The 20,300-nt window shown below is 50.4% G+C and overlaps 1 protein-coding gene across 1 annotated transcript; it reads right to left on the bottom strand.

Annotated features, from left to right (window-relative positions):
• Positions 1–1,966: 1,966 nt before the first annotated feature.
• Ssc5d (scavenger receptor cysteine rich family member with 5 domains) lies at positions 1,967–20,149 on the bottom strand. Its single transcript, XM_029479207.1, has 13 exons — positions 20,119–20,149; positions 19,350–19,658; positions 18,968–19,081; positions 18,623–18,736; positions 17,951–18,259; positions 17,147–17,464; positions 16,542–16,703; positions 13,382–13,699; positions 10,264–10,821; positions 9,868–10,182; positions 9,465–9,632; positions 3,913–4,077; positions 1,967–3,228 (listed from the first exon to the last, which is right to left on the bottom strand). Exons 1-13 carry the CDS (start codon positions 20,141–20,143, stop codon positions 1,967–1,969), a joined length of 4,137 nt encoding a protein of 1,378 aa, XP_029335067.1. The 5' UTR covers positions 20,144–20,149.
• Positions 20,150–20,300: the final 151 nt, after the last annotated feature.

Genomic DNA, 20,300 nt, shown 5'->3' with positions numbered 1-20,300 from the left:
ACTGAGCCATCTCACTAGGCCTGGGCTCAGTCTTCATAAGTGGATCTGTACCACCTGGCATCTCTGCCTGTACATGAACTAACTCAATGGTAATCCTCATCCTGTGAGCTTAGTGTGATTAATATTCCCATTTTACAGAGGAGAAAACTGAGGCTCTGAGAAATGAACAAAAATTCCCGAGCTATACAGGCTGCAAGACTAGACACAAGCCCAGTTGGTTCGATGTGGCCACATAATCCTATCTGAACTGGACATGAAATTCAGTTGGTAGAATGCTTGCCCAGTATACATGAAGCCTTAGGTGCAACCTTCAATGGTGCATAAAACCAAGTATGATATTGTACGTCTTCATTCCTAGCACTTGGGAGATGCAGACAAGAAGGTCAGAAGCTTGTGGGCATCCATGACACACTGAATGACATGCCAGATTGGGCTACATGCATGGAACCTTCTCTCAAAAGGGTCTGGAGGAGACAGATTTGGGTTGCTAATCAAGGCTGCTGCAGGGACTGGGGCACAAAACGGGGACAACAGATCAGACACTCTCACCACGTACCCTGCAGAGCCTAAGCGTGCTCAGAATTACAATGTTCCCGTCCAGCCATCTCCGCATGCCCATGAGACATACACTATTATTATCCCCGTTTATAGGTGGGGATTGGAGACTAAGAGGCTCAGTAGCTGGCTTAGGACTACCCCTAGCAAGGACTCCACCCCGGCGTCCAGGCTGAGAGTGCATCTCCTCCTCCGCTGCTGAGCTGTGGTAACAGTACCCTCCCCAGCCAGTGTTAACGGAGATGGAACGACAGCCGGCTGCAGAGCCGCTAAACCAGCGGTTCTCAACCTGAGGGTCATCCTTCACAGGGGTCACAGAAGACATCCACATATCAGATGTTTATGATTTGTACCAGTAGCAAAATTACTGCTATGAAGTACAACAAAAATAAATTTATGGTTGGGGGTCGCCACAACGTGAGAAACTGTATTAAGTGGTTGTAGCATTAGGAAGGGTAAGAATTGCTTCAAACAGAGTCTGATACAGACACACCCCATAAGTGCTTGTCCATATGACGATGATGTTGTCCCACCTATTTGGACTCATGAACTGTGTGCTCTGTCCTCAAAGCTGGGCACACCATGGCTGAGACAGCTTCCTGCCTCCAGAGATTCATCAATGTCAGGACTTCATAATGATCACCACTAGCATGATCAACATTAGCACCAGCATTGCTAGCACATCAGTGTCATCATGTGTCCGCCATTACCAACATCACCTCTTCATCACCACCATCATCACCATCACACTCACTGTGTGTGTTTCACCATAACCATCAATAGCATCTCCACTGTAATCACCACCATCCACAGTTCACCATCGCCACCACCAATACCATCATCACTGTTTGTTATCAACGCCATCTCCACAGTCACCACAAAATTACCCCCCACACACACCATCATAACCTTCACAACTAACACCACCATCACCATCCACACACAATCATGGCTTTCATCCGTAACACCGTGACCACCATCTTCATCATTATACCACAACACCACCACACCATCTTTGTCATCATGCTCATCGCCACTGACATCATCACACCATTATTGCCATCATCCCATCACCACAACCACCATCACAGCATTGTGACCATCACCATGACCTTCATCATAAGCGCCATCCTGTCACTAACCATGATCCCTATGAACACCACCGTCACCCTGCCATCATCATCAATACCATGAGCACATGAGCATCAACTGCCATCACCTCACCATGATCTCCAACGCCATCGCAGGTGGCATTGACAAGTTAGGATCAGCATTGTAACCCTGTCCCTCCAGAGCCCTTGCTCCCCAGTAACAACAGCCACACTTTGATTGTACACACTTTGATTGTACACACTTTGATTTTACACACTTTGTTTAAGAGTATCTTAAGCACCGTGAACTTCAGAGTGGGTCACACATCTCCCCTCAGAGGCCTCTCCTCCTCCTCTGTGGTGGTGGTCATGGGCACAGGAGTGCTGGGGGGCCAGGCCACCTCTGCTAGCCTCTTTACAGTCTCACTCAGCTGCCCCAACCCCTGAGCAGCCTCTACCAACTGGGCTAGACCCAGTGCCAGGACTTGGCGCTCCTGCCGGTCCTGCTCCAGGGCCCAGGTCAGTCTCTGCAGCTGGTGACCCACCTCCCTCACAGCACCCACTAGCTCCACCAAGGCAGGTGGCTCACAAGCCATGACCCTTACTGGTGGTACTGGGGACACACATGGCCCAAAAGGATCTGGGTTGTGATTAGGGGTTGGCCCTTGAGTGAGGTGGTCTGGGGAAGGTTGATCCGATGGGTGGGCCACAGAGGAGATGGGAAGGTCGGGGGTCACCATGGGGTCTGAAGCTGAATGTAAGGTCTGGCTTCTGGGTGGTTGGAAGGCATCTGTGGATAGTGGGTCCAAGTTTGAGGCTGGAGAGGGCCTGGAGGGGCCAGACTCCGAGGCTAGAAAGAGCTCTGGGCTCTGCATCTGGGATGTGTCTGTGGATGGGGCTTCCTCAAAGGTCAACTCTGGGTTTAGGCTAGGCTTAGTGGGAGAGGAAAATCCTGTCTTCCGGGAGGATGGAAGGGACTCTGAGGTAGGGGTGGCAGGGGTTGAGGTGGAAGGGTGAGTGTTGGTGGGAGGTTGAGGACTTGTGGCCGGGTGGGAGTTCCCGGGTTGCTGAGGGTTTGTGGTAGGTTGAGGGGCGCTGGTGGGGTGAGAGGCTGTGGATGGCTGTGTGGGGGTCCTGGTGTTCATGGGGAGGTCTGAGGAGTCAGAACTTCCTGGGATTACTTCAGGTGCTGGTGTTGTGTCAGATCCTGGAGTCGGCTCTGAGGTAGGAGAAAGCCTGCTCACTTCTGATAGCATAGAGGAGTCAGAGGCTAGCCCTTCAGGGGAGGTGGGTGCTGGGCTGCCTGAAAGCTCTGGGGAACGTGCTGGAAGCAAACTGGTATTAGGAGTGGACAAGGCAAAGGTTGCTGGGGAGGGAAGTCCTGGGGTGAGTGGAGATGGTTTGGGGGGGCTAGAGGTCCCCTCCTGCTTTGCGTCTGGGATGAGTTGTGGCCAGGAGCCAGAGGTCTGCCGTGAGCCAGAAGGCTCTGGTGAAGTGGAGGAAGCAGGGGATGAGGTGGTGTGTACTATCCTGGCTGAGGTGGGCAGCGGCCGGCGCTCAGGTGTTGGCTTCCTTGGTGAACCTGGAGTTGGAGAAAAGAGGGGCAGCAGATCGGTCAGAGGTCAGTCTGCCCTATTGCCCTATCTACGTATTCCGCAAAGTCCCTTGAGGAGATGACCAATGGGAAGGCAAAGATCTTCGTGACATCATGGGTCACCGGCAGACTTCACCAGGCCCTAGTGCCCCTCCTCCTCAACTCTTGCGAGGTCCCTGACGCCACCTGGTGGCCTATGCGGGGAACACACATGCCTACAAGTACAGAGTGGAGAAAGAGCCCAGGGGACCAGAAAGATGAACACGCTTTGGGATACGAGAAGAGTCCTAGGAAACACCCACAGTGAGACTCTATGTGCTAATTAACGTTCACTGTCAACTTGACAAGATTTGGAATCACCCAGGGGACACAGGTCTGAACATGTCTATATGGGAGTTTACAGAGAGATTTTATTGAGGAGGGAGAAACAACCATATCTATCGCTTGGGCTGGGGTTCTAAACTGAATGAAAAGAAGTGAGTTAGTCAGGCGTGGTGGCCCATGCTTTCAACCCCAGCATTTCAGAGTCAGAGGCAGGAGGAAGTGTGTGAGTTCGAGGCTGTCTCTCTGCTTGATCTTTGAAGTAAGAAGTAGGTTACCCCTGGGAACTTGGAGCCCATCTCTGTACCCCAGACACATACTCCCCAGGCCTCTTCTTTGCCCATGCCTCACCTGTGTCTGCACGAGCCCTTGGAACTGGAAAGGGGTGGCCCGGACTCTTGCTGGTGCTAGTGGTAACTGTGGATCCAGGCTTGGTTGTGGTGGGGGTCCCCTTGGACAGACCCCGTCCTGAAGGTGTATCCCACGTCCAGGAAAACTCATAACCGCCCTGGTCATCTGCAGATGTGTGAGGAAGAAAGTTGGGCCCTCCCTCCCACGTTTTCCTGCTGCTCATTACCACAGCTGACCCATCATTCAGCCCCTCTACAACCTACGTCACCTTGGCTACCAGTCAGGATGCTCTTGGCTAGTAAACGCAGAAACTGAAGAGGTTATCTCATAGAGCAAATGCATGCACTGATTCCGTTCACAGCAATATTTTTTTGACACAGTCTCAGGTAGCTCACGCTGAACTTGAACTCATGTAGCTGATGCTGGCCTGGAATTCCAATCTCCCTTTACATCTTAAAATGACATGTATTTATTAGTGCATGTGTGCCTTCCACCACATGTGCTCCAACAATACTTGGCAGGTTTGTCACCAAGTACCTTATCTACTGAAGTATCATGCTGTCCCAAGCAGCCTTTTTTAAGCTATAGCACACACATACACACATGCACAAACATAATACAGTTAAAATAAATAAATAAATGGGTGACAATAAATAATTAATAAAAAGAAAAAAAAATTCCTGAGTCTCATAAATACTTAGAATACACAAACCTTTCCAGGATGAATCACAGGGGAAAGACTAAAGACACGATTAAGCCCAGAGAAAGGCAACACACTCCGGGCTTTGACGAAGGAAGGGGCTGGAGCTGGAAAAGTCAAGAAGGCAGATCTCCTCTAGGGATCAGCCCTGCCTGATCTTAGATCAGTGAGACCCATGAAGTCTGACCTACAGAAGATCAAGAACATGAGCCACTAGATCTGTGATGATGTTCTAGCAGCCAGAGAGATCCATGGAGGCCCTTCTTAGAGCTTAGAGCCTACCCTTGCTGAGGTGAGAGAAATGGCTTAGTGGTTAAGAGCATCTTTTGGGTTTCCAACCCACACTTTGGGCAGCTTACAACTGCCTGTAATGCCAGCTTTAGATCGGATGTCCTCTTCTGGTCTCATTGAGCTCTGTGTGTGTGTGTCTGTGTGTGTGTGTGTCTGTGTGTGTGTGTGTGTAGCTTGGCTGTTCTGGAACTTGCTATATAAACCAGGTTAGTTTCAAACTCACATAGATCCACATACTTTGCCTCCAGAGTTCTGGGATGAAGGGTGTGCACCGCCATGCCTGAACCACAAACAAGTCCTTAAGAAGAATCTTAACCATGTGACTGTGCAGGTTTTCTCCCACGGGCCTTTGGTCACTTGAGAATTCCCTTCCTGGGAACAGTGGGTAAAGTTGTTCACTGTACATCCTGATGACCTCAGTTATACTCTGCCAAAACCCACTTGGTGGAAGTAGAAAATGGAAGCTGTCCTCTGACTCCACACATATGCCATGGCACATGAATGAATGAATTAAACAACACTTCTCTTTTTGCTCTCCTCTGCTGAAGGATAATATCACATTTCTGGAAGGCCTTTCTTGATTTCTCTTCTATAATCAGTACAACCTTGGGATCCTGAACCTATGAACTGTTTCAGTAAGCAATGTTTTCTGTTATAGGTGATGACACGGGCCTTCTGTACATTGGATTGGAACGTGCAGTCACACAACTTGCTCCAGTCCTTGTGGTGTCTGGACTGGAGTCAGCTAAGTGAGTCAGAGCCCAGGCTTGTGCTTTGAATGGCAGCACACTTCATCCCAGTACAATGAGGGAATGGCATTAGGTTGGCATCATGATGCATGCCTATAATCCTACCACTGGGAGTTCAAGGCTTGCCTGAACTACACAGTGACTTCCAAGCCAGCTTAGGCTATGGAAAAAGAAGCTCTCAGCAGCAAACAAGAGCCAGAAGATAGCTCAGTTTGTAAATTACTTGTTTTGCAAACACAAGGAACGGAGTGTGAGCCCCAGAGCACACATTTAAAGAAAATATAAAGCTGGGTGTGCTGGCTGCTCTTGCAATCCTAGTGGTAGGCAGACAGAGACAGGGCTATCTCCCAGGTTTATGCGTCACCAGCCTAGCCTCGATGTTGAGCTTCAGGCCATTGTCTCATAAAAACAAGGTTTAGATAGTGCCTGGGAATAGCACCGGACGTTGTCCTCTGGCCTCCACACACACTGTCCACACATTGCAGAGACACACACAAGCATTTACATACAGTTATACCTACATACATACCACACACATATATACATAAGACACATATAAATTGTTTGAAACAGTCTCATCCTACTACCACACCTTCTTCTAACCCTTGATACATAAAATTGTCCCAAGAGTTTGCTTGTACAGTTTGTACTTCTAATTTATTTGCCCCGCTCCCCCTACAAGGATCCCCCTGCCTCAGCTGTCTCTGCAGTGGGCAGTGCCTCGCCATGCGCTCAATTCTACCACGAGGGGGCGCTGCAGGACAGAGAAACTGCCCGAATTGTGTGGAATGTCTGGAAATGCAGCTACACTTGAACAAGGAACGGGGTCTCTAAAAACTCACTTCTGATTCCAGCATTCTAACGATCAACCTCGATACCAGCAAGAGGTACTCCTGGCTCCACGTTATACGTTCCTGAAGTCGGCTCCCTAGTTCAACTCTACAGGTGGGGAACAGGGATCCTGGTGGCCAATCAAAATGTGCTGCACCCGTGACGTAAGGAGGTGCTAGGCAGAAGAGCAGGTACCTACCTAGGCAGGCCTGATTGTGCATGCTGGGTTCCAGAAAGGACCGATCAGTGGCAGGCAGAGGGACATACGGAGAGAGGCAAGGAGCATTCAACAGGTGTATGCAGAGAGAAATGAGGGAGACAGAGAAACAGGGGTGCGAAAGGCAGCGGGTAGGACACAAATAGTGTCCTCTCTCACTGAAATGAGAGCCAAGAGACACAGAGAAAAAGGGGGAGGGGGAGGGAGAAAGGACTGAAGCTAGCAGAATTAAAAAACAGAAAGTGTGACTCAGAACATGGCAGTAGCTGACTGAAAAGAAGTTGGAGTTTGCGTGCCTGTAATCCTAGCATTGATGGGTGCAGTCAGGGGATCAAGGCCAGTCTCGGGTACATAGAGAAGCCCAGCTTGAGCTATAAAAGAACAGCTCAAAAGTGGGGAGGGGCAGAGAAAAGTAAGAGAGGAAAAGGAAGGAAAGAAAGAAAAAGAGGGCTGGTGAGATGGCTCAGTGGGTAAGAGCACCCGACTGCTCTTCCGAAGGTCCAGAGTTCTAATCCCAGCAACCACATGGTGGCTCACAACCATCCGTAACGAGATCTGGCGCCCTCTTCTGGAGTGTCTGAAGACAGCTACAGTGTACTTACATGTAATAAATAAATAAATCTTTAAAAAAAAAAAAAGAAAGAGGAGAGAGGGCTCAGCAGTTAAGAGCACTGACTGCTCTTCCAGAGGTCCTGAATTCAATTCCCAGCAACCACATAATCTGTAATGGCTCACAACCATCTGTAATGGGATCTGATGCCCTCTGCTGAGTGTCTGAAGACAGCTACAGTGTACTCATATACATAAAATAAATAAATCTTAAAAAGAAAAAGGAAATCCTGTCTCAAGAAGGGGAAGGGAGGAAAGAGGGACATGAATGACAGGTGGCTGGAGTAATAAATTAGAGACAGGGCAGATGAGATGGATCGGCACCCAGCCTGACAATTCTAGTTATATACCTGGAACCCACATGGTAAAAGGAGAAGACTGACTCAATGCAAGTTGTACATATATACACACACAAGCACGTGCACTTGTGCACACTCTCACGCATGCACACACACGAATCCATGCATGGAAGTGTACACACACACACTCGTGCATACACACATACATATGAGTGTGTGTGCGAGCACACACTGTGGCATATAGCCCCGAGCACAGGTGTGTATGCACACACATATACAATCAATCAATCTAACAAAGAAAAAGGAAGGAAAGGGGGAAAGCTACAGAAGGGAGGAGATAAAAGCAGAGGGTCTGAAAAAGACAGTGGAGGGGGAACCCAGGAAGGAAAGAAGAGAGGAAGTCACGTGAAATACAATGAGTGACAGGCAAGGTGGTACATGCCCAGTGACCCGAGGGCTGGGGAGGTGGAGGCAGGGGGAGAACAGGAGTTCTAGGCCAGCTGGGACAACGAAAGAAAAAAGAAAAAGCAAACTACTGAGAAATGGGGTGAGATGGTGACTTGAAAGGAAGATACAGGGGCTGGACAGATAGTTCAGGCTGTTCTCCTGGAGAAGCCAGGTTCAATTCCCTGCGCATGCCCGTCTGTAACTCCAGTTTCAGGAGCACTAGTGCCCTCTTCTGGCCAGGACTCTGGTGCCCTCTTCTGGCCTGTGTGGGAACTGTATGCACATGGCATAGACATGCCTACAGGCAAAAACAACCATACCCATAAAATAATAACTTTAAAAAATGTAAAAGGTGTGGAAGGAGTATAGAACTTTAAAGAAAAACTGAGGAAAAAAACAAGAGATACTGCACTGGGAAAAACAGAGTACTAAAGAGGAAAAGAGAGTGGGAACGAATCCAATGGGAGAAAGACACCAGGAGAAAAGCAAAATGGAGTTCTAAGATGTAGCTGATAAAGTGAAGAAGTTGGTAAGAAAGGAAAAGTTCACAGGCAGCAGAGTGTGCAGGAGTAGAGAGATCACCCATGGGAGCCATAGGAACAGAGCTGGATGGGAGATGACAGAGAACATGCAGGGTGGCAGCTCAGGGGCCAGGGTGGATGGAGATCCCCGAGTTAGCATCAGGGATGGGAGGACACAGACCATAGCAAAACAGAAGCCATGGAGAAACAGAAGGACTGATAGATGTCATGTAAGGCACTGACCTTCATGGGTGGGGCTGGGAAGGGCAGGAGTTAGAACCTGTGCTCCAGGAGGGTCCTGTCTGTGTCTGACCTAGAGCCTGACCAGGACAACGCATGGACTGCCAGACTGGGTATGCGTCTGCTGACTGTGGGACCATGTGCTTACAGGACAACCCTGAGCTGAGGGCTCTGGGTCATTCCTGCAGATGCTCTGGATTGAGGGGCCGCTGCCTGGTCGATTTGGTAGGCTCAGTACTAACTGATGCCCTCTGATCGCTCAGAGCCACATGCTGTCCCATTGCACTCTGGAGAAGAGGAATACTGTCAAGCCCAGGAGTGGAACACATTTAGGCAAGCCTGCCAGGACATGGAGGCCTAGGCTAGCTGTTAGAGAGATCTTTATGGCTGACCACAGTAGCACATATGTTTGTACTGCCAATACTTGGGAGGGGAAGACAGGAAGTTCAAGGCAAACCTCAGCCACATAGCAAGTTCAAGGCCAGTCTGGGATACATGACATAGCACCTCAAAAACAAAACAAACAGAACAAAACCGGGTGGACACCATGGCCCGGTGGGTAAAGGAGCTTGTGGATAGAGCTCCACCATTTTTCCTCTGACCTCATCACACATGCCTTGGCATATGCACCCAGGTTGAGCCCCTCACCCGTGTCTGGAAGGCTCTGTGTTGCTGGAGAGAGGACTTCAGTGTTGGTAGTGGTAGCCCAGGAAAGTGAATGTCCAGGCCGCGCAGCCTCTGTGGTCCCTTTGGTCAGGTCCTCTCCGGAAGTAGGGTCCCAGGTCCAGGAAGGATAGTCGTCATCACCCGTGTAGCCTGGGGGAGAGACAGGTAGCTTGTGCCTCTTCCTGCTAGCTGAGGTCCTCCCCCCTGGGCTTCCCTTCCCTGCCAGAATCTCCCGAAGTAACCCTTTCCTGTTCTCACACTAAGCCCCCTCCAGCCCGCTCCTTAGACCTTTAGACACCAACGCCGAGTCCCCTCTAGCCCACTAGACGCCATTCTGTCCCACTCTAACTCCACCACCTCGGCCTCCCTCGCTGTTCCCTGGTACCAGTGCAGGTGAGCACAACGTCTTCTTCGTGGTCACAGTTATGCTTCCCCCATGCCCCCGAGGGGCAGTCACTCAGTGACATCTCACTTCCTTTACAGCCCATGTCATCCAACCAGATGGGCCCAGTGCCAGGGCCATAGTGCGTTTTGCCTACTCGGGGCCGGACCTTTCCACAACCCAGCTCCCAGCAGGCCACTGTGGCATCACGGATGTCCCAGCTGTCATCACAGACTGTTCCCCAGAGTCCGGCATGCCACACCTCTAGCCGGCCAGCACACCTGTTGGGCCCATCAGCCAGACGAACCCGGAAGGGACCTGGGGGAGGTGGGAGGCTCTCAGGTTAGGAGGTACAGGGCCACCTCCCTGTCCCCACCTTTTTAACTCTCTACTACTCACCTGATGACACAGGGACTCCAGCAGTTGGGGTGGCAGCTGGATCTTGGGATGATTCCAGAGAGCCTTCTGTGCTCTCACCCGATGGCTCCAACGAGGTCTGAGGGTTTTCCGTTGTGGTGGCCTCAGAGGTCACTTCTTGGGGACCTTGAGTGGACCGTGACAGCACAGGCTCTGAGGTCCATTCCCAGGGGGCCCTAGGGGTCAGCCTTACAGTGGTATGTGAGGTCTGCCTGTGGGGGGCCTCAGTGGTCAGTCTCTTTGGTAACTCAGAGGTGCGTGCTGTTGGATGCAGGGAGGTTGGGGTGCCTGGGGCCCTGGAATGTTTGGTGGTTGGCATCCCAGGGGGCTGAGTGGTTGGTCTCTTTGCATTTTTAGTCACCCACTTCTTGGTACTCTTGGGAGCTTTCCCTGGAGCCTTTGTGGGTTTCTGTGGCACACTGGAGGTGAGACTGGCTTTGGTAGTTAGCTCTCCTGGGAGCCAGGCATCCTGATCTCTACCCAGCCCAGGGAGCCAGCTCCAACTGAAAGGGTCTGAGATGGTATCCAGGCCGGGGGTCCCTAGGAGACGGGGAGGGAGGAGAGATAAGATCATGGGGGAAGGCCTCTTCCTATCCTGCTAACCCATACCCTCCGCCCTCGTTTCACTTAAGAAAATAGAAGTCTGTTGGACTGAAGAGATGGATCTATGGCTAAGAGTACTTGCTGCTCTTCCATAGGACCTGGGTTTGATTCTTAGCACAGACATAGTGGCTCACAACTGTCTGTAACTCTAATCTCAGAGAGTCCGGTGGCCTCTCCTGGCCTCCAAGGACTCCAGACAAGCACGTGGCGCACAGATCCACTTGCAGGCAAAATACCTGCACACTTAAAAACTAAATAAAGGCAATCTAGACTGTGTGCTTGTCCCCTGACCATTTCGAGCATGTCTACAGTGCATTATTCCCTGATTATCTCTCTCACCCCTACCTGCCTCTCTCCCCTCTTCATAACCTTGGGTTTTTGTCATATGATCCATCAAAGGCCATCTGTGTTACCGATGGATTAAAACTGTCATTAAGAGCCTGGTACAACAGTTAAAGCTACTTTGAGATCCCATCTCATCCCAGTCAGAAAACTATCATCAAGGAAATAAATGACAGCCAATAGGAAACAGAGTCCTCCTTCACTCTTAGTGGGAGTGTCTAGTGGTGTAGCCACTCTGGGAAGCTAGCATGCAGATTCCACAAAAAGCTGGGGCTAGGGGCTGAAGGGACAGCTCAGCAGGAAAGAGTGCCATACAAACAAATGCATGTACATGGTTAAAAATAATAAAGTCATTTTTTTTTAAAGTCAAGGAACAGGGAAACGCAGGATAGCTACTCCACTCCTAGGCACACACCCTAAGGCAGTGGTTCTCAACCTTCCTAACACTTGACCTTTTAATGCAGCTCCTCTAGTTGTGGTAAACCCCAACCATAAAAGTATTTTTTGTTGTTACTTCATAACTGTAATATTACTATGGTTATGAATCATTATATAAATAGCTGATTATTCCAGGACTTAAGTGACCCCTGTGAAAGGGTCCTTCAACCCCTAAAGGGGTCACAACCCATGAGTTGAAAACTGCTGCCTTAAGGGCCTCATCTCTTAGTAATGTATCAGCTGCATATGTTTTTACTCTTTGAGACAGGAGCAAAGCTGTCCAGGCAGGCCTTGAACTTGTGATCTCTTACACCATCTCAAGTAACTAGGATTATAGGTCTGCCCCGCCACGCCTGGCTTTCTTACACACACACACACACACACACACACACACACACACACTAAAGATTTACTTCTATTTGATGTATTTTCCCTGCATGAATATTTGTGTTCCATGTGAGTTCAGTGCCTGCAGCGGCCAGAAGAGGGCATCAGATTCCCTACCCACCAAGTAGAGTTAGAGAGCTGCCATGTGGGTGCTGGGAATCAAACCTGAGTCCTCTTCAAAATCAGCCAGCACTTTAAACCACTTAGCCCCTGTTTGTTTTCCCATGACAAGGTCTCTATAGCTCAGGATAGCCTTAAATTCATAAGAATCCTCCTGCCTCAGCCTTCCAAGGGCTGGTACCACAGGCTTGCTCTATTACCACTGCCTTTTCTTTCATATTCAGTGACCTCAAGAGTGGCATGAAGCCTACAAGCCAGTTCCCTGCTCCCCATCCTCCCGTGGCTCCCAGAGGAGACAGAGGCACTATCCTGATGACTTACTCTACCCTCTGAGTCACCAATATCTACATTCTGTCTCTCTGGTTAGGCCACCTAGGCAGTCAAGGACGAATCATGCCCAAGACAAGCTTGGGGGCTTTGCTTGGGGGCTTTGCCCTGGCTCTAGGAAGATGACCTCTAAGCCCTTGGAATGGTCTTGCCTGGTAAGAAACTCTTTATATGTTTAGGGGAGGCAGTTTGCACCATGTTAAGTCCATACTGACAATGTGATTTCTGAACAGCCCTGAACGTGGTCAATCAAGCCCCTACCAATAAACAAACAAACAAACAATCCCCGTAGACATCAAGACTAGCACATCTGGATGGCTCTTCTCTCATGTTGTCACACACCTGTTGCTGGGCTAATCCAGCAGTTTATACCTCTCCCACACACACCAGGACTTCACACCTAAACTCCATTCCACATGTGTTTGTTTTCCCTTGGCTGAACTTAACCTGCATCTTCAGTATATTGAAATACAACCCCACACACACACCTCTCTCATTTCTGGGAGTCCTTTAGCAACAGAAGGAATGTCAGTGTGGTTTCAGAGACCTCCCAAACACTGCTGGTTTTCAATAACTTGTCTGTGTTCCCCTTGCTCTCCATGAGGCGTGTTCATTCTGTTCTGAGCAACCAGCTCCTAGCTCAGTATCTAGCAGTGGAGCTGTAAAGCAGACCCCTATAAATGGGGGGAATGCACTGCCAGAATTCATGGGAATTAGCCCTCACTTTGGCTAGACATAGGCAATTTGAATGAGGTTATATGAGCTAAATACCCAATACAGAGCTGGAGCTTGCAGTACTCAGTCAAGTTAATGCCACCGTTAGCCTCCACTGCTTCCACTTAGAAGCCCTCCTAGAGCCAGTGGATGGCTAGTGCATCCTCACCAGTGCAGGTAACCCCGACATCCTCATTGTGGGCGCAATTGTGTTTCCCCCAGGAAGCAGCAGGGCATTCTGACAGTGAAGCCTCCGTCCCCATACAACCTACGTCATCCAGCCAGATGGGGCCTGCACCCCAGCCAAAGCGGCCTGCTGCGGGGTCTGGTTGCCGAGGCCTCCCACAGCCCAGCTCCCGGCAGACCACAGCTGAGTCTCTCACGTCCCAGCTGTCATCACATACTGTCCCCCAGCGTCCGTCATGCCATACCTCCAGCCGGCCAGAGCACCTGCTGGGTCCAGCCACCAGACGCAACTGGGGGGACCCTGGAATAGAAAAAAAAAAGAAGCAAGAGTCAGGGTCAAAGAGCCCAGATAGCACTCTGAGCCTTCATCGACCTGCCTTCTGCCTTCCTTTCTAAACGCCCATCCGCTCCCTCCGCGCTGCTTCTCCTCATCACCCTTCAGCTCAGGCAGCAGGCACTGATCGAGGTCTCTCCTGCACTGCACAAAGCCAAGCAGAGCTGGCTGGCTCCTCAGAAAGCTAATGTAGAATTACCATATGATATAGAAATTCCACTCCTAGGGATACACCCGAAATACATTGAAAGGGGGTTGGCGAGATGGCTCAGTGGGTGAAGAAGGCACCTGCCCTCAAGCCTGACAACCCCAGAAGTCTGCTCTGTGGGACATGTGTATGGCAGAAAAAGAGTTCTCCGACCTGCGTGTACTGTGGCATGTGTGCACACATGCACGCACGGAGATAAACATGATTTTAAGAACTTGAATGTATCTGTTAACATTTAATCATTTCATTATTATTAGAAATTCTGACTAGAGACATGCCTGCTCCTGACAGTACCCTCTTCATGGTTCAAAGAAGAAATTGAGCATCAAAACCTCCACATGGTGTTGCTCCAGTAATGGCAAGGTAACCACTAAACAAAAACTGCCCTATTCATCTACAGACAAAATCCTGTCCAAAGAGGACAAACAGATGTGGGCTAGTCAACTGCTAAGCTCTGCCAAGGCAGGGTAAGCTAGCCCCTCATAGTCCTGCTTTATTTCAAGGTCTGTCAGATGGTTCTGGGCCAGAAAGCAGAAGACAGATGCTCTGACATCTGTTATAAGAAGTTAGGGGCTGTCCAGGCAGGCAGCTGTCTCCACAATTTGTTTACGTTTTTGGAAGCTATGTTTTTCTGCTTCCTATATATTCAGGTTATATTTCTTTCTTTCTTGGATTTTCTTTCTTGGATTATGAGACTAGTTATAGTCTAGTTATAGTTATAGTCTACTAGTTATAGTCTCATAATGAAACGCAAGCTGTTTAGCATTGAGAGAGATGATATATATTTGAAAGGATGGTTTTCAGATGGTAATGCAAGCTAATATCAGAACATAATTCAAATATAAAAGTATAAACTCTTTGAGTTTGGCTGAATGGTGGACTACTTTATCTAACTGACAAATATGATGACCCAGATGTTACTTGTACATCATACTTTGTAATTTACATAATTGTTATAGTTGTGCTCAATTTATGTCTGAGATAAAAGAGCCCTGTTAGTTGGGTGAAAAGGGGGGGGGGAATGAAGTGGGTTTGGCTTAATGCTGCTTGTGTTATAATATTAATTTTGGTCCCTCAAACTGCTTACACAAGTATCTGCACACAAGGCAATGAAGGACCCGGCCTCCAGTTGAATCCAATTGGTAAATAAAGATGTCAACAGCCAGTGGTGCGATTGTGAGACCAATCAGGAGCACAGAGCAGGTACCACTACACTCTAACCGATATGTACCATGATACATGCGTACATGAACAAAGATAGACGTGATTCTAAAAACTTGAAAGTGTCTGTTAGCATACTCTTGCTGTAAATGCTATGCTAGTCACAATAACTCAAAGGTGCTCCTTAGTGTATCAACAGGTAAACAGAACATGGTAGCGACCTCTGCAATGCACTTTGAAATGCACAGTGCAGCCCAGGCTGGGCTCAAATTAATAATCCTCCTGCCTCAGCCTCTCAACTGCTGGAATTGCAGGAGTACCGTGCCCACTGCACCAAGGGGGTTATTTTATTTTATTTTTTAGAGTTTTTAAATATTACATTTATTTATTTACTTATTTGTGTGTGTGTGTGTGTGTGTGTGTGTGTGTGCATGTATGTATGCACAAGGCTGTGTGTATGCCACCACATGTATGTGAAGGTCAGAGGAAAAATTAAAGAGGCAGGGATCTCCATGCACAGTGTGAGTCCTAGGGATCAAATTCAGGCCATCAGGCTTGGTGGCCTTTACCTACTGGACCATCCTCTGGTCCTGAGAGACAACTTGTGTTTGTGTGAATGTACGTGTGTGTGCGTTCATGTGGAAGCCAGAGGTTGACATCATTCTCTAGCTTGGTTTGTTGTTGTTGTTGTTGTTGTTGTTTTAAGACAGGGTCTCTCGCTGAGCTTGGGGCTCACTGATTTGGCCAGACTGACTGGCTAGCAGGCCCCACGGATCTCTCCCACCCTGTGCTGGAGTTAGACATGTCCACTGCTGCACCTAGTGTTTTTTAATTTGGTCACTGGGGATCTGAATTCACATCCTTGTGCTTGCAAGTTAAGCACTTACCCAACTGAGCCCTGTTTGTTTGTTTGTTTGTTTGTTTGTTTGTTTGTTTGTTTGTTGAGACAGGGTTTCTTTGTGTAGGCCTGGCTGTCCTGGAACTCACTCTGTAGCCCAAGCTGCCTCTGCTTCTGCCTCCAGAGTGCTGGTATTAAAGGTGTGTGCCACCACCGCCTGACTCAAAACAATTCCTTTTTTTTTTTTCTAATATAAGTACACTGTCAGATTCCATTACAGATGGTTGTGAGCCACCATGTGGTTGCTGGGGATTGAACTCAGGTCCTCTGGGAGAGTAGTCAGTGGCTAGCCAGAGGACACTGTAACAGTTCCACCATAGAACCCAGACGTTAGGCAGTGGGCTCTCACGCCCACCCTCCTCTCCAGCTCAGGGCCAGCTACAGAAGGGAGAACTCTTACAAGCAACCCTGGATTTTAGGCTATCAGCAGAGCATTAATCAAGTACTGATATGAGCAAGGTTTGGGCTCTTCTTTTCTACCTTTCTTCCTGTAAGCAGGTTTCATGGAGACAGTCTTAGAGCTAGGACAGAGAGGGACTCACCAGCTTCGGGCCCAGGCTCTGGAGGGGCAGTAGGAGAAGCAGGAGGAGGCCAAGTGCCTGCTGGGCCTGGCATCTGACCCACGGAGGTAGACAGAGGCCTGCGTGTTGTGCTGTTGCTGTCCACTGCAGGAACTGTAGGCTGCACATCACCGAGAGGCATGCCTGGGGCAGGAAAGACGACATTAGCACCACCTCCAGGACTGCCTCCTACACAGGCCCAAGGCTTCCACAACTCTGAGCTGCAGCAAGAAGTGGATAGAAAGAAGAGGGTAGAGAGAGCAGGAAATGGAGGGAGTTTGGAGGTAAGAAAAAAGAGGAGGCACCTAGCAAGGCAAGATTGGCTTCCACTAGGAGCAAGGAAGTAGGGCTCACCCCCTCATTATGAACACCAAATACCAAATAATATCCAGTACCCCTTAGGGAGACCTAGTTACCCCTAGTTAACTTGGCATAAGGTTTCACATAAGAATATGAGATAGGGAAAGAGGGAAATCACACAGGAAGTAAAGGCTGAACTGGGACAACACTTCTTTCCCATCCAGTCCAGTGACCAGACACACACAGTGTCCCATCCTTCCCCATTGACATCACCCATACACCCTTACCATCACACACGGCCCCAGCATCTTCCCGATGGTGACAGTCGTGCTGACCCCAGGGCCTCGCAGGACAGAATCGCAAGGCTGTCTCATTTCCTCGACATCTGAGATCATCCAGGATGATGGGTCCAGTCCCCTCTCCAAAGAAGGCACCCCCTGGGGCGGCCAGGGCACCCCCACAGCCCAGCTCCCTGCAGGCCACAGCAGCATCACGAAGATCCCAGGCATCGTCACACACCGACCCCCATCGTCCACCATGCCACACCTCCAGACGGCCAGCACAGCCGTGGGGACCATCAGCAAGGCGTAGCCTGGGTGCAGAACCTGAAACAGGAGGACAGACTGGGTCAGGGTGATAAGCGGTTAGGATGGATGAGTGCCTGCACTTATACCAAGAAGGAAAACTAGAGCAGGTTTGCAAGGGTCACATTACTGGTGTGGAAGTCTAGGGCTGTGAGTAGATACTGGGTTAGACCAGTGAAGAAGCAGGATGGGTGCTGACAGGGAAGAAGAAGGCTGGAGGAAGGGAAGAGGGACAGGGAGCGAGGGAGAACGAGAGGAGCAATGGAGGAGGAAACACCCAAGTGCCCTTCCATGGCCCCTTACTCTTGGTCCCAGTTTCTAGTTGCTCCCTCAAGAAAGCTGAGGCCCAGCAGGCTAAGCCTCTCCCAGAGAATGTGTAGAGAGACAGACCTGAGGCTAGGCCTTTTACTGCTTCCTGGGGGAGAGAGGAGCTGAGATCTGAAGAGTGGGCAGCCGCACATACATACATACATACATACATACATACATACATACATACATACATACCGGTGCAGACCAGCCCTGCATCCTCGGTGTGGTCACAGTTGCTCCGTCCCCAGGGGCTTCGGGGACAGTCCCGGAGGGCCTCCTCTCCTCCTCCACACCCCACGTCATCCATCCACACAGGTCCCTCACCAGGTCCGAATCTGGCACCCCCAGGGGCGGCCAGCGCTCCCCCACATCCCAGCTCCCTGCAGGCCACCGCTGCATCTCGGAGGTCCCATCCATCATCGCAGACAGTGCCCCAACGTCCACCGTGCCAGACTTCCAGGCGGCCAGCACATCCATGGGGACCTGAGACCAGTCGCAGCCGCTCTGGGGAGGGGTGGGGGAGAGGAATACAGCCAGGGAAGATGGGAGACTGTAAAAGGCTTAGTCTAATGTCAGCTTGGAGGGGGCAGCTTCCTGTTTGTTTACAACTGGGGAAACTGAGGCCCAGGAACAGCAGAAGACTGCCAAGTACCTAATTTAGAAAAGAGACTGGCCATCCCCCTGGGTCTCATAGAGGAAGGATAAAGAAGAGGGGGTGGCCAGCCCTGACTGGATCTGAAAGGGCACTGTGAACGCTGGTCTCCTTAGAGAGTCACAGGCTGAATGGAGGTCTAGGGTCCTCAGTTTGGCAGGGTCTAGGGTCTCGTAGCACACAGATCAGAAAGACAGGGAAATGTAGAGCTTTACCTTGGTGGGGAGCTCCATTTGTCAGTACAGGGGCTCGGGTGGACTTGGTCTGCTTGGGTGGCCGGGGGTTCTTCTTCCGGGGGCCATTCTGTGAGCTTGCTGCTGGTTGGGGAGCTAGGAAAGTGACACATGATCAGGAAGTCAGGATCTGAGCTGGTCACTCTTCCTGACTCCTTGGCATCTGTCTTGGGATTCTTTTCTGAGGGTTTGAAAGATTTCTGGACAGAGGATTTCTGGGTAATGAAGGAGACTAGCTTGCCAGAGAAAAAAGTTTGCAGGATAACCCTTCCCCCATAGCTGAGTCCGACCAGGGTGCGGGATGGGAGGCCTGTCCTCTGTGCTCACCGTGAGTTATAGGGGGCTCCTCTGAGCTGGGGCTTAGCTCCCCAGACAGTGCCAGCCATGAATCCCCATCCAGCAGGGACATTGAATCTTCTCTAGAGTTAGCTGCACGCTGACCTATGGGAGAGGACCAAAGTTATGAGACCAGTGATGGGGGGAGGAGTAGAAAGGTCATTTGACCCCTGGGACAGAAGGACCTGGATGCCTGAATTTCCTGTGGTTCAGAAATAAGTGCTCATACGCTGGGGGTCCTTGGGAAGGGGGCACCTGGTCTTATAGGGATCTGGAATTGGTTACTGATTAGCTTCTAGACAACTCAGATCTGCAGGAACTAAGGGCAGGGTTCCTGGGGCCATAAGCATAAGAGGAATTTGAATCTTTTTACCTACACAGACGACGCCTGCATCCTCCTCATGAGAGCAGATATGGGCCTTCCAGCCCCGGTGGGGACAGATACCCAGCTGCCCCTCATTGCCCCGACAGTTCAGTTCACTGAGCCACACAGGCCCAGTGCCCTCCCCGAAGAAGGCACCCCCAGGGGCTGCCAGCGCCCCTCCACAGCCTAACACACGGCAGGCCACTTCAGCATCCCGAAGGTCCCATCCGTCATCACACACGGTGCCCCAGCGCCCGCTGTGCCAGACCTCCAGGCGTCCTGCGCAGCCATGAGGACCATCAGCCAGGCGGAGTCGCTCTGAGGGATGAAGGAAAAGCTGTGACCCCACACAGGAGTACTGTTGGCTGGGGGTCTACGGTGACACCAAGGCAGGGGGACTACCTTACAAGCTACCACCAGGAAGCCAGCTACCCTGGAGGCTGGAACCTGGTCCCAGACTCCCAGATGCAATGAGAGGAATGTCTCAGAGATGCTGGGGGCTGTGTGGAAGGATACTGTGAACCAGGGAATTCAGGCATCCCAGGCCCCTCTGCCCCAGAAGGGGGTCAAATGACCTTTCTACTCCTCCCCCCATCACTGGCCTCATAACTTTGGTCCTCTCCCATAGGTCAGCATGCAGCTAACTCTAGAGAAGATTCAATGTCCCTGCTGGATGGCAGCAATGTCTGGGGAGTGGAATGGGAGTAGCAGAGACCAGAAGGAGAGAGAGGGGAGGCTTGGAGCAGGGTGAGGCCAAATGTAGAATCAGGACACTTACCTATAGCCTGGATCCCCACCAGCATTGCTGCAAAGGAGGTTGGAGGGGACAGAGTGAAGGATAAATCAGAGGGGAGGGGTCCTTCCCCCAGTGCAGGCTCCCAGCCTCAGTACAGTGGGAAGCACCCACTCACATACAGATTCCTCACACCTCTGAGTCAGAAACCCCACTGCTGGAATGGA

Source organism: Mus caroli, chromosome 7 (genome assembly GCF_900094665.2).
Source record: "Mus caroli chromosome 7, CAROLI_EIJ_v1.1, whole genome shotgun sequence".
NCBI classification, from domain to species: domain Eukaryota; kingdom Metazoa; phylum Chordata; class Mammalia; order Rodentia; family Muridae; genus Mus; species Mus caroli.
This window is presented reverse-complemented; position numbering and strand designations above follow the sequence as displayed.

What these genes read in the sequence shown, in the direction of transcription:
- Ssc5d (XM_029479207.1), bottom strand. Translation starts at nt 20,143, where the DNA reads ATGCTGGTGGGGATCCAGGCTATAG. An exon ending in TGCAGGGCTGGTCTGCACCG is followed by an intron (nt 17,465 to 17,950) that starts GTATGTATGTAT and finishes CTCCTGTTTCAG; the next exon opens with GTTCTGCACCCAGGCTACGC. An exon ending in AAGGGCTCGTGCAGACACAG is followed by an intron (nt 3,229 to 3,912) that starts GTGAGGCATGGG and finishes CTCCAACTCCAG; the next exon opens with GTTCACCAAGGAAGCCAACA.